At 42.4% G+C, this 16,444-nt stretch overlaps 1 protein-coding gene across 2 annotated transcripts in view; it reads right to left on the reverse strand.

Annotated features, from left to right (window-relative positions):
• Positions 1-16,444, reverse strand: part of PTPN2 (protein tyrosine phosphatase non-receptor type 2) — a 520,264-nt gene that overhangs the window by 104,143 nt on the left and 399,677 nt on the right. Inside the window, exons 7-8 of one of the 2 annotated variants that reach the window (XM_085605857.1) lie at positions 11,561-11,722; positions 3,838-3,925 (exon numbers count right to left, since the gene is read on the reverse strand). In XM_085605857.1, coding sequence (XP_085461983.1) covers positions 3,838-3,925; positions 11,561-11,722 — 250 coding nt within the window. Of the gene's footprint in view, positions 1-3,737; positions 3,926-11,560; positions 11,723-16,444 lie in introns of both variants that reach the window. The other variant, XM_085605856.1, reaches the window with a different exon arrangement.

A 16,444-nucleotide genomic window follows, 5' to 3' on the forward strand; every position in this document is an offset into this window, starting at 1 on the left:
CCAATTTCCCCACATTAGTTATGAAGCGGCGTCCAGTGGCGTGGTCAGATCACTTTCCCATCTTTTTCTCTTGGGCTTTGCAAAAATCATTGAGGCAGTCCAACTGCAAACGCCCGCCCATCTCCAGGAAGGTAGATCCTATTCAGCTCAGCCTTGCGCTTGATGCCTCACGGCCTACTTTCGGGACAGGCTTGGAGGAGAATGTCACCCAATTTGCTGATTGGATTGCAGGTTCAGTTGCTTCGGTGTCGGCAGCGGGTCTGCCTAGGCTGAGAAGAGATGCCCCTTCTAAGCCATGGTTCACTCCCACTCTGCGGAATCGGAAGCACGTCTGCAAAGTTGCGGAGAGGACCTGGCGCTCCGGTGGATATCAGCACCGTGATAAAGAGATTCTTAGATCTAAACAAAAACTTTACTATGGAGCGATAGGGGAGGCCAAGGGTCTGTATTACGCAGCTCGTATTGAACGCGCTAATAACAACTCTAAAGAGATCTTTGCCATAGTGCAGAGTTTTCTAGCCCCTAGCGCCCAGGTGGCGGTAGCCCCTGCCTCAGAAGCCTGGTGTAATACCTTGGCATCTTTTTTTAGGGATAAAATAATCAGCATCCAGGAGACATTTCGGTCCTCGGTGAGGTCTGGTAGCCCTGAGCAGGCGCCTCTTCTGCCTAGGGCACCTCCGATCTCCAGCCTCTCTGATTTTAGTCCCATTGATCTGACAGGTTCTTAGAATTCTTAAAGCCCTCAAGTCTGGCTCGCCTAACGACCCGTGCGTGGCTAGACTACTCTCCGATGTGGCTGACACCACCAACTTAGAGGTAAATCTCCTGGTTAACCAATCATTACGGGAAGCGTATGTGCCTATGGCATGGAAACACGCTTTAATTCTGCCGCTACTTAAAAAGCCATCCCTTGATCCTTTGCTCCCAGAAAACTATCGTCCCATCTCGTTTTTGCCTAGTTTGGCCAAAGTATGCGAGAAGGCGGTCACGTTCCAACTGACTAACTTCGTGGAGGGAGCAGGTGTGCTTCACCCGGCGCAATCTGGATTCCGTGCCTCTTACAGTACCTAATCCGCACTGTTAGAGGTTTCGGAGTCGATCCGGGAGTGCCTGGATGCCGGCGGGAGAGCAGCATTGATATTGCTAGATCTCTCAGCGGCGTTCGACACGGTGCCCCATGCCATGCTCCTTGACCGCCTCCTGGATATTGGAGTATCTGGGAGGGCGCTGCCTTGGAACAGCTCCTTTTTGGAGGGAAGGATGCAGCAGGTCTGGCTCCCTCCGTGTGCCTCGGTTCCCTTGAGGGCTACCAGGGGGGTACCACAGGGGTCGTCACTTAGCCCTCTGCTATTTAACATCTATGTGACTCTGCTGATTTTTCTGGCTGAGTCACTGGGGGCTAAAGTGATGGCCTATGCTGATGACACCCAGCTGCTGTTCACTTGGAATAAGCAAGACGACTCGGTGGCTAGACCTCATCGGTGTCTGTCCTCGGTCTTTCATTGGTTGGCTAATGCACAGCTGAAATGTAATGAGGCAAAATCGGAGGTCCTGAGGTTTGGCTTATTTTCTCTTGAGTTCAGAGCAAGACTCTGGCCCTCGGGCTTTCCATGTCCCCCCCCGAATTAATGGGGCCGTAAAAAATCTCGGCGTCTGGTTTGACGAGAACTTGAACTTTGCATCGCATGTAAAAAAAACTGGCCGGCACATGCTTTGGGCTGATGAAGAGTTTGAAGAAGTTTCTCCCCTTGCTGCCAAATAAGGCCAGAGAGACGGTGGTGCGCGCACTGGTTCTCTCCCGCCTGGATTACGCAAATGCCCTCCTGGCGGGCAGCCCGGGCTACCTTGTAAAGAAATTGCAAGTGGTCCAAAATTCGGCCGCCAGACTTCTAGGGGGCTGTCCTCCAGGCATAGTGTATGGGCGCAGCCTCGGTCACTTCATTGGCTTTCCGTTGAAACACAACTGAAATTCAAAATGCTGTCAATTGTGCAACAGGCCCTTTATGGATTAGGCCCCTCTTATTTGCAGGACAGATTCACCTTCTACATTCCTAGGAGACAGCTGAGGTCGTCCTCACTGCTGCTGATGCAGGTGCCCAAATTTAAGCGTCAAAGGTTGGGGGGCAACTCCTTTGCCCGTAGAGCCTGGCTTGCCTGGAATTCGCTTGTTTGAGGGCCATCTCTGATCTTCGTTTGTTCAGGAAGTCTTTGAAGACTCTGCTGTTTTAATGGACATCTGTGTTTTTGGTCCGCCTTTCTGTTGCTAGCGCCGGGACACTTCCGAGTAGCTGTGCGCTGAATAAATTAAAATAACATAACATTACATGACTTACTGGGTGACGACATGCTGGAACCTCCGGAAATGCCAGCATGGTCTTCCCTACTGCAGCCGGATGTCCCAACCAAACTGGTAGCAAATTTCTACGCATTTGCACGAGAAGCACGAAGACCTGTGCTGACGAAGGTGCGACTTGATTGGCAAAGATCTAGGCAACACTATTAGTGACAAATACTGGCACTATTGCTGTACCATGGTCAAGACTGTCTCACTAAATGGAAGAGACAGACTGATACACTTGAAGTATATTAACCAAGTCTATTATACACCAGAAAGACTTTACCAATATGGCTTATGTGACTCTGTGGAATGCCAGAGGTGTGGGGAAAGTGAGGCTGAATTCACGCATCTTGCATGGTTTTGTCCTGGACGGCATGAGTTCTTGCGTATGTTTTTTCGCGAGTTGGAGGTCATCACTGGATCCTCATTAGAGTTTGACCCGATGCTGCTGTTGATGGATTATGACAGGGAAGTTCAGCGGTTGGTCACCATTGGCCTACTACAGACTAGACGCCAGGTGGCAACACAATGGGCTCGAGGTCCAGTCCCGACACTTAAGGAATGGCACACAGATATGGTTTACTGTAACATGCAATTGGATGTGTACACTGAACTACTGTCGCCCCAGAGTCGTCCAAAGAATCATTGGGGTCCATACCACTTACCTAATTGACAAGGAGACAGAAGGTGAGGCTGCGATGATTACCGAGTAGGACTGGAATGTGTACCCTCAGTGCGATAATGTCACACATGATCTCAGAAGGGATACATAGATGCCACAATGGTCATGACTCAATTTCAAAATGCTGTTTATGAATATCTGCTTTCTAATGTGTTTTGGGCTTTTTACTGCATTATAATGTCGACATCACTACCATAAAACTTGTAATGTTAGTCATTAGGCTACTTACCCTGACGTATATTGCTATGGTCTTTGGTGTACATCATCTTACAACACTCGATTGAAACTGTAATCGTAAGACAGCTGTAGACCCCAGCCAGATTGTATGTATTCAATAACTTTTTAAATAAATACAATTTTAAATAAATTTAAAAACCTATTGCAGGACTCCAGGTATGCAAATAAGACTACTAAAAAAGATGAAAGATGGGCGCCAACTGTGGTGTAAGTTACATTTCTACCAATCTCCTTCTAATAAGGGGCTTTTTAAGGGATTTCCATCAGACAAATGCCCATCAGTCTACATTACCTTCAGCAGAAGTCTGGTCAACCTAGCAAGAATGAGAGAAAACGTACACACGTATACAAATTTACCTAAACGCATTTAGGGACAGTATTTTGTACATTTTTTTCCAACACATGACTTATAAACAAAAAATGGAAGCAACCCCTTCGCAAAAAAACACTAATGTAATGTAACATCCTCTGGTAGCCTACCGGTCATTGCTTCCGTCAATGCTGTCTTCAATGTTATTGGCCATTTCCAAGCTATTCCTTTCTATGGGATAATCTTGCCCATCTGAACACAGGCTATTACCATTAAATCGTTCCCCAGACATTTTTGAAGGATACGCCACAGGATTATCCAAATACAAGTCTTCATCTTCCACAGCCTCTTTCAGATTCTAGAAAAGAAAAATAAACAGTTTTCAACTAACACTATCGAGGGTGGGTGAGAAATTACAAAAGAAAAATTTACAAAAACAGTTTATAAAGCAACATAGAAAAAAAAAAAAAAAGTAAAAGCCTCTCAAACCTTACAATTTATGAAGGAAAAGCTATACTCTGGTAGGAACCCACCAATGGAGTTCCTTTAATCATAGGGGTGAAAGGTTGGATGGAATTCTTCCTGTGGATTCTCCTGAGAACATACTGCCTCCAGATTTCAGAGGCTTTTCTCACTATCACCCAACTAAACCAGGAGCTTAGGCCTTCTATACACTGTTCCTTCCCAAAGTGCGAGGAGAATGCCACCTTGAGGTGAATATCGAATTCAGTGCTTCTTTATTACCTTCCTTGTGCTAACGGCTCTTCACCTATATGGTCCCTAGTTTTGGTAGTAGATTGTGGAAAGGGCGCGATGGATCGAGTTTTTGAGGGAAGTTCTCAGACATTTTCAGAAGAGTACCTCTTTTGCATTCATTACAAATTAGTAATGTATTTAAAATAAAAAAATCTCATCTATACATTTATCATAGAATCTTTTTATTTTAATGTCACTTGTTTTGACCTTTCACAGGAAAAATAAGTCTATCAGTGAGACACTAAAGCATGTATAGATTTGTTCAGTGCATTATGATGGTGTCCAGGCTATGACTTAAAGTCCCACCAATCATCACAGACAGAATACTTTCTATAATCCTCTTGATGAGCTTAGATGTAATGAGGCAAACTGCCAAAAGGTACAGTAGAGAAAAAAGCAAGGCAGATGTCATGAACGGAGCAGGAAGGGGGCATTGACGAGACTACATGATAAACAAGTTTAAAACACTCAGTGAAAAACACCCAAAAATCTCCCAATGCACTGAAAAAATCTGGAGGTCTGATAAGCCTAAGGAGCAAAATCACTGTCCAACTAGAAATAAAAAATGCTTACACCATTGGGCTGCTAACTGGTCTCGCTGATGTTGCCCAAAACCATTGGAAGCTGCTGCCAGCAGGAATAAGTTGTACTAAGGACTTGCTTTAATTCCGGAATGTGTGGAATTCCGGCACCCAAAAACTATCAACGGCCGGGATTGCATTGATTAAAGTGGTAACTTATGTTCCCACGAGGCTGCGCGCGTCACACTGGGCACCACCAGCGCTAAAGCCGGCCCTGGAAACAGGTTCCAGTCTTGATGCTCAAGTAAAGAGCTCCAATACTTTCCAGTCGAGGTTGCTAAAAAAAACTGTAAAAAAATACGTTAAACATTCACCTTAAAGTATAGGCAAATACTTTTAAACCAATACTCCTTTTTATTTATCATCACAAAGAATACACCTTCAAATACATGAATTCAGACTTTGCACTGTACAAAACCCCTGACTTGCATTTTAGTTCACTAATAGCGTTGTCTTTTGGGTGGAGGTGGTGGGGGAGCTGGAACGATTCTCAGTTCATGTTTGATAAATGCTTTGCACATAAACTGATGTACTAAAGTTAGGTGCTTCCGATACCTTACTATAGTCTAACATAATCTGTGCTGCATGATTAACATGCATGATTAACATGCCACATATTTTCAAGGCTTGGCTTGTGTATGGGTTCTTAAAAGCCAGAGCAGACCCTTGGCTCGGCTGTCCCTGGTAATTTGTTTTCTCACCGCCTTTAGCCATAGTCCAGGTCATTAGAATCATGCGTCAGTAGAAGGCCAAATTATGCATCAGGGTTGAATAATGCGGCAAGAAAATGCAAGTTATGCAGTGTAATGCTGCATATTTTCTGTTTGTATTACTTTATTATTTTGACATTTTACACATGCTAACACTAACGGGGCAAATGTTTCACCTGATTAGTACCATTTAACACCCAAATACAACTATAAGCAACAGAAAGGTGACCAGTCAACCTTTGCGAAATATCTTTCACTTCACAGCAATACGGGCAGACCGGGTTTTAGTAACTTTTTATCCATTCAAGCTAGAAGTAACTTTTTGGTGATTAAAATCTGCATATTATACAGCAGATGATGAATTATCTGGCACATGTGGCATCATGCACGGATGTAAAATCTAATAATTCCAGTGCATGACCTTAGAACAAGGATGTGAGCATTCTGTCAAGCATAGGTTTTCTTACTGGAAAGGGATCCTTCCATTACAAAAAATATCCATTAGACATATCTCGCTGTATGTGTGCTGTAAAGTGCATCATGCTTGCAAAGTTTGAAAAATATGGAAACTTTTAAAAATTACTCCACTGTTACGCCTTCCTTGAGGGACATCATTGTTTTGGCTCAATTCCCCATCTATAAAAGTTATGAGATAGGGATTTACCTCAAAACCCATGGATGGTGGCTTGGGAATGCCCATGTACCACCTATGGTATGCCACTCGATGGAAAGTAGCACAATTTAGTGTAGTGCTACTTTGCATTACTGTGGGCAACTTACACAAATCATGATGTGTTTTGGAAAGTAAATCCAACCACAACACTAGGTGCTGGGTTTGTGTCACCTTTGTGATGCAAAGAAAGCGCAAAGAGTTAATACATCTAGATCAGAATGTCTAAACAGGTACTTGTCAATATTATGAGGACGATTTGTGTTCAGGTGCAAGCTAATAGAAGGTTACCAATGCAGAGCAAATGTTGCTTTACTGTGCAAAATCAGAAGACAATGAAGATGCCACAGAGACTGGGACACTGAAGCATGAGAGAAAAATGATTTGTGTCCGGCACTGTGCATGCCAAATGTCTGTAGACAGGTTTCAGGTTGGAAGTGAACAGGGATTGGAAAGTAAGAAAAGGTACTGGATAGGAAATTAGAAAAGTAGGAAGGCCAGAAATAATATAGAGTTGGAGGGGAAAGACTATTTGGGAGTGTGAGGAAGAGGGGAGATTGGAGTGTAGAGAGAAAAGGAAACATGTTTGGAGAGGATGAGATATTGAAGCGAGATACAAGCAAGAAAGGGAGAGGAAAAGAAAAAGGGGAATGAAACATAGAAAGTAAAGGGAAAAGGTAGGGTAAGAAAGAAGGAAAGGATGATGAAACAAACTAAAGGGGATAGGTGGACCAAGAGGTGGCATACAAGGTGGTTGGAGCAAAAGAGAGGAACAAGATGAGAAAGAAGCATAGTCAAGATATAGATTTGACAGAGTGAGGGAGGAATGAGCAATAACAGGGAGATTAGAGAGACTTTGTGGGAGAGAGAAGAGTGGGACATGGATTAAAGAGAGGAGACAGAATGAGGGAAAAGTGGAACAGAGCAGACCTAGATAAAGAAAAGTGGGATAGTAAGGAAGAGCAAGGAGAGAAAAAAAGCTTTAAAAAAAAGGGATGAAGGTGATAAGGATAGCATGATTAGGACACAAGATGCAGTGGCACCTATGCCCAGGGGTGCAAGGAACCCTCTTCACCCCAGTAATGGGTGTCTTTTAAAACCAACCGAGAGGATTGTGTAAACGTTTGGGGGTGTTCTATTTTTTACTGGTTTTCATTAGGGCCCATGGCACCCTCACTATGGCACTGATTTTGGTAGCTTGAACACTGCACATGCTTGTATATTAAGTTTTTGCTCATGTTCAGTGCACACAGCCTTGGCTTCAGTGCACGTAGCACCTTTATTGCCGCACATAGAGAAAAAAAATTAGAGGGAACATTGGTGGTAACCCTACTAACTGCACTGTATTACTTAGCGAATCTTTGTATCAGTATCCCACAGACCTGGCTCAAAGCACTGAAAAGGTTAGGTAGGAATTTATTCTGGGACTGAGGAAGGCAGAGAACATCCCAATGTACACTGCACCGTCCTTCCAAAGAAGGGGGCCTTAAAGCACCAGAGTATGAGCTATACTTTTTGCCAGCATAACTGCAGTGAATGCTTGATGGCACAACCAAATAGATTAATGGCCAAGATGCATGTTTTTCCTAAGTTCCGGCGAAGAAAACAGCATTACAGAGTTGAATAAGAGTTGTTAAGAAAACCCCATTGAGTCCAGCATATGCTCCGGCCCTGCCACTGATTGGTTCATTACAGCCCACAGTATGAGGGAATGGACAGAAGCAGAGATGCTTACTGCAGGTGACCTTTAGGAGGACAGGTAGAGTATGGCTACTCTGATGGTGGATTAAGGGTTGCCAGAGAGACATGTTTTGACATGTTTTAACTAGTTTGATGATAATTTCTTCTCATAATGTAATTGCTCGGTTGCTCATTGGATTTATGTATTAACGCATTGTACACATACATATTTTTGACTATAGATTCATTCAAGATGTATTTTCTGTTACCATCCACAGCCAATGTATCTATCTATCTATGTATGTCTGAATTTGACCAAGGATGACCTCCTTCGGAATCTTTGTCATTATCCACGGGTAATAATACATGTTAAATACGTCTATATATTCTTTGATGCCTAATGTTCACATTTTGATGGTCCTTTAACAATGGTAATCTATTCCGAGATGATGCTATCTCCCTTACCAATGTATCCATCTCGAACCAATGCGCAACATTCAGATCTATGTTGTTATCTTTTTAAACGCTTGAATTTCTATAAAGATTATGACATTGTATCCATCTAGGTTTTAATTATGTTTTTAGAACTGGTATGTGGTGTTTACAACATCTAACTGTCAAAAATGTTGCTTTGCCTTTACTGTCTTGTATCTATACGGTCCCTTTTGCATTAATTAATGACAATTGTTGAATCACCCCGAAGAAAACAACTTCTGTTGCCTTTCTTCCAATACATTTCTGACTGCAGGCATTTAGCGTCTGCGCCGCGTTTAACGTCACGCGGCGCGGTTCTCTATTTCAATGCTCATTCAGTGCCGCATCAGTGTCTTTCCTACGAACTTCGAGGATAGCGGGTGCTTCCGTTCCCAACGGTAAGGTACACATCTAACTCTGGCCTTTAGTTATTGAGTTTAGGGTGTAGGAACAGCCGCCGATAGATACCTTTGGGTCCTATATTTTACTTTTCCGGCATTTAGCGTATATCATAGCGGTTCTCTCTGATGTTTAGCTTTTGACCATTAGACGGGGTTTTTTAGCCGTTTAAATTGCATCTTCTGCTGATTAATGTTATAGCCGTTGGGGGCCGTCTTGTGTCCACCACACTTGACCTTATCAAGATTTGAATCAACTGTTGGGCATACACATTTTTATACTGTTTCCATCTCCTGCTGTGACCCGGAGCCTCCTTTTCGAGTGTGCCGAACAGTAGCACACCGTTTAAAGTTATGTCTGTTGGTGATAGTTTTGGATTCCTTGTCCCTTGCGCTGTACTTCCTTTAGGTTTGGGTTTTTAAGATGTTTTTTATTACTATTCCTTTACCTTATTTTTAGAGGCTGGATTCGTTTGTGATTAGTTTCACTCTCCCCACCGATGGTGCGCCGCGGCGTGTGATGTTGGAGCTATTAATTTCTCCGATCTTTTCAAAATTGGCATTAAGTAAGTCAATCATGCCGTAGTCTTTTTGAACTTTCATGTATCCTTTATTTGTTTTACGGATCTCCACTATGACACATCATTATTCTTTGTAGGTGTCACTCACCCCACCCCAATCAGGAGCTATACAGCCCTTGCGCCTTCTGACGCCAAGCGAAGTTTGATTATATGTCTACCTTCTAATTGGGTAAATATAGCCAATTGTTTCATACCTAGTCCCCTCCATCTCATTTGTTTGGGATTCCTATTTTATTTGTAATATCCATTTAATATCATTATAGGTGCCACTCCCCCTTGTCACACCGTCCTTTGTGTCCTGAAGAAGACCCCGTTAGTAAGGAGTCAACTTACCTACCTATGTCCAGGGGTCGAAACGTCGACAATACTTCATTGCCAGTACTTCCAACAGTGCATTTCACACTGTGTTCTTGTTTGTACATGTTTTCTGTAAATAATTTATTTTCCAAACCAATGAACTTGATCTGGATTCTGTGGCTCAAAATTGTTTTGCCTTACAATTAAGCTGTGACAGTTTCATACTATTTATATGTCACTTTTCCCTTTTACCTCACTCAATTCACTACCCCCTTTTCCCTTCCATGGCACCCCGCACTGTTTGATCACAGTCGATTGTAGTTATGAAAAATGTGTATCTTGCCAAGGTGTGAATAAATAACACTTTGTCAATCATTTTCTTTGTACTCATTGTTTATTGATTGTGTGTTAGTTCCTAATAAGTCTGTATATCCTGGGACCCTTTCTCCCTTATACTACTTGACATACTGAATGGCAGTGCAATCATTACAGAGGTGTTGCAGGTTCTGCTAACGTTTGGGTGGAAGATGCTGGTTAATATCCTGGATTTACAAAAGCCGTCAGCAAATGCCAAAATGTAGTTTCACAAGCCTTAAAATGGATTGGAAAGACAAGATAGGCAGACACCTGCAAATCTCTCAGCAACAGCAATCAAACCAATTGCGTGTTCAAGTCATGTGATTGCCAATTTCACTTCACACAATCCACCCTCACAAGTACAGAGTGGACCCAGCATACACCTGGCACATTAAGACAATCCTAGATTTTCAACCAGTACCCATCTGTAGGATGCCAATTCATTTAATAGGAAAATCAAAACTAAACGTCCCTTAATGCCAAGTGCTGTAGGCTAAAACTCTAAGAATGACTGCAGTAAACACATGCCAAGGGTTCCTCACTTCCACTCTGCCTCCATGAGAGCTTAGCGGGACTCTACAGACTTTTGACAGACATCAAGGCCTCTTAGGTAAAACACGTGGTGCACAAGCACCCAGAGCAGGGAAACATCAGGGGCCAAATTACAGGGAGTGCCCCGGAGGAGCAACTGGCGTTTGCGCCTGCTTTGCGCACCCACAAGGCACTTGGCATTACAGGAGGGGCCGCAGATGCTGGTGCGGCCCTTTCTGTAATACCGATAGTGCACATAAAGAGCCAGTGCTATATGCAGGGGGCGTTCCCTCATTTACATGGGAGCGTGCCCCATGCAAATGAGGGAATACCTTTTCCTCTGCGCCCGCACCGTATTAGTGACGCAGGCACAGATCCAACAAAGTTATCAGGTGGCGCACTCAGTGGACCCCCTGAGAGCAGCCGTCTGCAGGGGGCAAAGGGGGTCTTATGGACACCCCCCAGACATCCCCTTGCAAGGGGAACTCTAATCCCCCTTCATAGTGCAGGTGGGTTGCTGCCTGCACAGTGAAACACAGAGCGGCTGCTTCAAAGTTGCTCCGTATTTTACTTGAATGCGCTGCCCCCAAAGGCCGCAAGAGTCCGAAGCTGTCCTGGGGCAGTGCATTCCATGTAATAGGGCGCACTTTCTCTGTTTGCGCCCAGCGTACCGGTTTAAGGTGCGCCAGGCACAAACAGGGAAAGTGCAACTTATACATAATAGGAACCCAGGGCGGGGCTAGTTCATTCACACAATAAAAAGCACGCACTGCTTTAAATTGAAATCCTTACATCAACATTGAGTAAACTGCCTAAATCGCCCCTATTGTCAAGTCTTCTATAGTCGAAGCTTCCTAAAGCAACCATTTGCTGCACAAAGTGCTACATTAAACCATATTTGGAGCTTAATTCTCAAAAAGTAATTCATTTTGTGGAGATCTAGGGCTAGAATGTTAACCTGTGTAGTGGAGCCTCTTAATATACTTTTTGAGCCTTCGATGACAGCCATATATGAAAACCGAAGCTGGCCAGCAGTCTGAATAAGGCCCATTCGGTAGCTTCTCATAGTCAGTAATACTTGCTTGATGTCAACAGAGGACGGGTCTTTTCTTTTTTCCATCTGCAACAAAAGTTGTTAAAATAAAACTATTTAGAAAACAAAAATGAATACTCTAGCATTTCAGCCATTACTTTTAATTGAGTAATGTTCACATACAGAAATATTAGCACTGAAATACAAACATACTGATAAGTTTTTTTACACAAATACAGCATTTATCGCTAGTGGGAGTTCGCAACATACTAAACTAAAAAATGATAATTAATTTCTTTGATACCTCAGCAGCTGCTGTAATCAAAACAAAAATGCTACCTACAAATTCTGTATGCAAAATACATTTGTATCACGTACATCAAGCAGGAAAATGTAAATCAATAAAATCATGTATGAAGAACAGAAAAGAACATACATATTTTATCACAGTACAAAGGTAGACAGCCACAACGCTTCCTCTACTATCTACAATCACAGCAGCAGTAACCTACCTAGATCTAAATACTTCAGCCTAGATTTGGAAATATTCTGTTTATAAGTAACACTTGAGGCAAATAATGTTCCAAGTCTTAAAAGATCCTGATACTAACAAGAAAAGAAAGAAAACCGACATGGATTTCTCGAAATTCAAGCACTCTTAGAATGGGGACCAGATCCTTGATGCCAGTATATAACCAGCATAAAACAAGCATAGGCAAAGACGAAAGGTCTCACCTATGCGAACTTCTGGCTTTACAAGTTCCTATTCTGACAGGACGATAGGGTGGGAGGGGGCAAACAACGTGTGACGGGGCAAACAACACGGAATGGGAATGGAGGCAACAACGTGGGATTGGGCGAGAGGGGGCAAGCAGCCACACTGGAAGAGGTGGGAGGGAGGTTCAAGCAACAATGAGAGATGGAGGGGGGCACAAGCAACAATGCAGGATGGGGTGGGAGGCGGACAAGGCGGCAAGCAATGCAGGGAGGGGCAAGGAACAGGATGAGCGGAACAGTAGGAGGCAAGCAAGGAACCGGGCAGGCGGATAGGTGCAATCAACACGGAGAGGGATTGGAGGTTGGTAGGGTGCAATCAACAACATGAAGCAGGACAGGAGGTTGGGAGGGGGCAAATATGGAGAGAGACAGGAGGGGGCAAACAACAGAGAGGAGAGGCAACGCAAGAACAGAGCGGAATGGGAGGAGGCCAGCAACAACAGAGGTACTGAGGGGCAAGCAACAACATGGAAAGGGATTAGAGGGTAGGAAAGAGCGTGAGGGGGCAAACACCAACACTGAGCGGGATTGGCAATTGAAAACATGCAGTGGGACAGGAGTGGCGAGCAACAAAACAGAGGAAGGGGCAAGCAACAACAAAGAGGGATTGGATGCTGGGAGGGGACAAGCAATAACACGAAGAGGGGCAAGAGGGGGGAAGCTACAACACGTAGAGAGACAGGAGGGTGGGAGATAGCAAGAAACAGCATGCTGCTACTTGCTCGTAACTGTATTTATTGGAACTTTTGCAAAGATCAGCACTGAAGTTAGATTAATGATGGATTGGAATAGTGGGTTCAACTAAATGAGAATTTGAAATACAAAATGTCATGTATGCACTTTCTTTTGTACTTCTATGAACTCCGCACAGGTATAAAAGAAAAAGCACAGATGACACTAGAGACAATAATAATTGGGACTCTACTTCATCCTGATGAAAAAAATGTGCAGAAAAACCTCCCTAGTGAAATACCAAAATGTTCTAAAAACCTTAGGGTGAAGATATATATTGCCGAAATAGCCCCAAAAAGCAGCTCTGAATCTAAACTACATTGATTTAAAAACTTGACATTAATTTTAATAATTATATATTACGAGTTGGTTTTAAAATGAAGTCCATATCATAGAATTGATATGGAACTCCAGGTGTGGATGATAGAGTAAAATAAACATTTTAACACTGTACAAAAACTTCCCACAATTCCTACATTTATATCAATTGGAAGTTTGAGTACATGTTTTTTTATTTCACTGTAACCCAAAGGAAACGAGAAACCAAGAAGCAGCATGAAGGAGGACGACACTAAAGTGGGTTAAAAGATATGATCGAGCTGAAGGATGTTGATAGTATATGGAGGCCAGTAATCTATACAAATAAAGATTCGGGCAATGGAAAAAGGAGAAGCACAGGGGAAGACATAACACACATTGGCAAAGCCAATAGGTCTCAGCCATGAAAAGTATTGGCCTAGTCAATGCTTTTTTTAAACTTCTGTTATGCCAAAACAAAATTGTGGAAAGAAGGCGATTTGGTGCCCTTCTTCTGAAAGGATTAAAAACTCTACTTATCTCTGCACTCAGGGCAGGAGAGCTTTAATTGGAGAGAAAAGTTTTACCTTTGCTGTCCTACGAGATAAAGAGATTGCTTAAATCAACACAACTGTTTTAATATACTAAAGGATTTCAAATAGTCTGGGAATTAACAGAAGTACAATTTCCACAGGGGCATCTGGCATGTTCATATTTTTTAAGTGCTTCCCATAGGCAGAAAAATGTCCACCATCTGTCATCTTGATACCCATGAGGCAACACAAAACTAGGATCTTACACTGAAAAAGTGACAGTAGTAATTCACACATCACATCGCAAACCAAGAGTAAATAAATACGCATTAGAGTAAATATTGTATATTGAAAATTTTCTACTAAATATAGTAAAAATTATACAAATTGCAAGATGCATCAAAGTGCCAGACTAGCAGGAATAACCAGTAGGTCACCAAGAGTGCCCCTGATATGGGCAGTTTTGTTCCATGGATATCTAGAACAGTACAGAAAGAACTTCCATTTTGAAAATGACAGCCAGAATATTGCAAAGAATGCCAGAAATATGAAAAGTATTAGATACAACTATGGCAGGAAAAAACAGAATGTCACCTAGAATGTCCAAGGGGATAGCCAGTACTCGATCACAGTCAATAGTTGGTAGGCTAACACAAACTCAGATTGAGCCCTGGTGCTTTCAAAACACATTAAAATGCATGAATTGTAACAATAGTTGACAAAACTACTGCATTCTGATGAGCTGTATTGTGATGTACCATAGAAATCGCATATTCTTTACAAGATGACGTTTCTTTGGTTAACTGTGAACACTGCATTGAGTTACTAAATAAAAGTAAAGGAAATTGGCAAGAAAAAAGTTAAGATGAATGTGCCCGTGATCATTGAACTTTCCTGTAATTGTTCTCATATTTGCTGGTAAAGTGGTGTTGGAAGTGTTAGTGACTTAGATTGGGCTATACAAAGCTTTTGCTTAAACTCAAAGCTAAAAGATGAAAATGTGTAGACACTGAGCTTCTTATGGCTTTGTCATGTTTCTACTGTTAAATCTTCAGGAAAGGGGGAGTTGTGTTGTCTGCAGAAGAAAACATTACAGTGGGGAACTTTTCCATTGTTTCTGCACTTGACTTTGGCAATGGAGTAGCAAGGAATTCTTGACAGTGTGGTCCTTTGCCAGAATCTTATTTACTTTGGTGTAAGTAGGTCAAGCCTATCCCCCATCCTTCCATCCACCCTGCCAATCTTCATACCCCCACACCATAGACAACTTTATTTCAAACAAGTAGATTTATTTCAGGATTGCTCTCCCCTTTCATCCCTTTTCACAGGGTCACACTAAATAAAATATCAACCAGCATAGTGAAATTAAATAAAATATCAACCAGCATAGTGAATAAGTACAACATTTTAAAGAAAAAATATTGATAGGAGTGTATTTTTAGGTGATAAAAAATAAAATATTCTGTTACAATACTGGACTAATAATTACTATAACTTTCACGCTTATCAGAAAGTACACTCAATGGTTCGACGTACCTAAAATTACCACGCATTGCAGTTTGTTTTATTAGGCTGAGCACACTGCTCAGCCTACAACCTCACACAAAACCCCCCCAAAAAAACAACACTATTCTGTACAGCTATACAGAAAACAGACTTGCATTTAAAAATAAGTTTACTATAGTATCAATCTACAAAGTGCTGCAATTGAAATGACCAATCAGACGTTCTTAATTAAAATGATGGACAGGGCGCACACGAAATAAGTCCAAAGACTTAGATGGTGGGGGTACCCCCTCCAAGATGCTACAAATGTTATCTTTAACAATGCGTCCGAACTGGCAAGTGCTGACAGATGTCATTATTTAAAACTCTCTAGAGGGAATCAGAGGAAGTTCTTGGTACTCAAGACCAGAGTGTGATGGATCTCTAAAGGAGGATCACGCTTAGGACCTGGCTTGCCATGTGCTGGTGACTAAACCAATTGGCTTCATCCCTGGTATGAAGTCAACAAACCTACTGGGTGATTCACACAAAATGGCCCACACAAAAAGGCTTTTTGTCAGAAGGGTGATTTTTCAATGGAATGAACTTGCTCTTTAAGAATTGAAGACTGTGGAACCAGAAGGATCCTGTTCATGAAGGAAAAGCCCTGGCAAGTAGGAAAACTGGACCACATTAAAGGTATATATAACGAAGATCATTGTTTGCCAGTTTAAGTCTCTTGTATAGTACAGTTGGCCACTAGCTGAATTCTACACGATATCCCAATAACGTTAAGTTGGAAGAGTAGTCGTTTGTGGCTAGTTTATTTGAATACCAGAGTTGTCAGCTATAATTAAGGTATTTCTATTTGGATTGATGCACCCAACATTTCTGGACTACCCCTTGCAGCCATTAAACCAGTGAGTTGCAACAACGGGTTCACACCCTTTTACCAGCTGCATTAAACATCACACCACAGACAGAC

The sequence above is a fragment of the Triturus cristatus genome, chromosome 5_1 (assembly GCF_964204655.1).
Source record: "Triturus cristatus chromosome 5_1, aTriCri1.1, whole genome shotgun sequence".
NCBI lineage: Eukaryota > Metazoa > Chordata > Amphibia > Caudata > Salamandridae > Triturus > Triturus cristatus.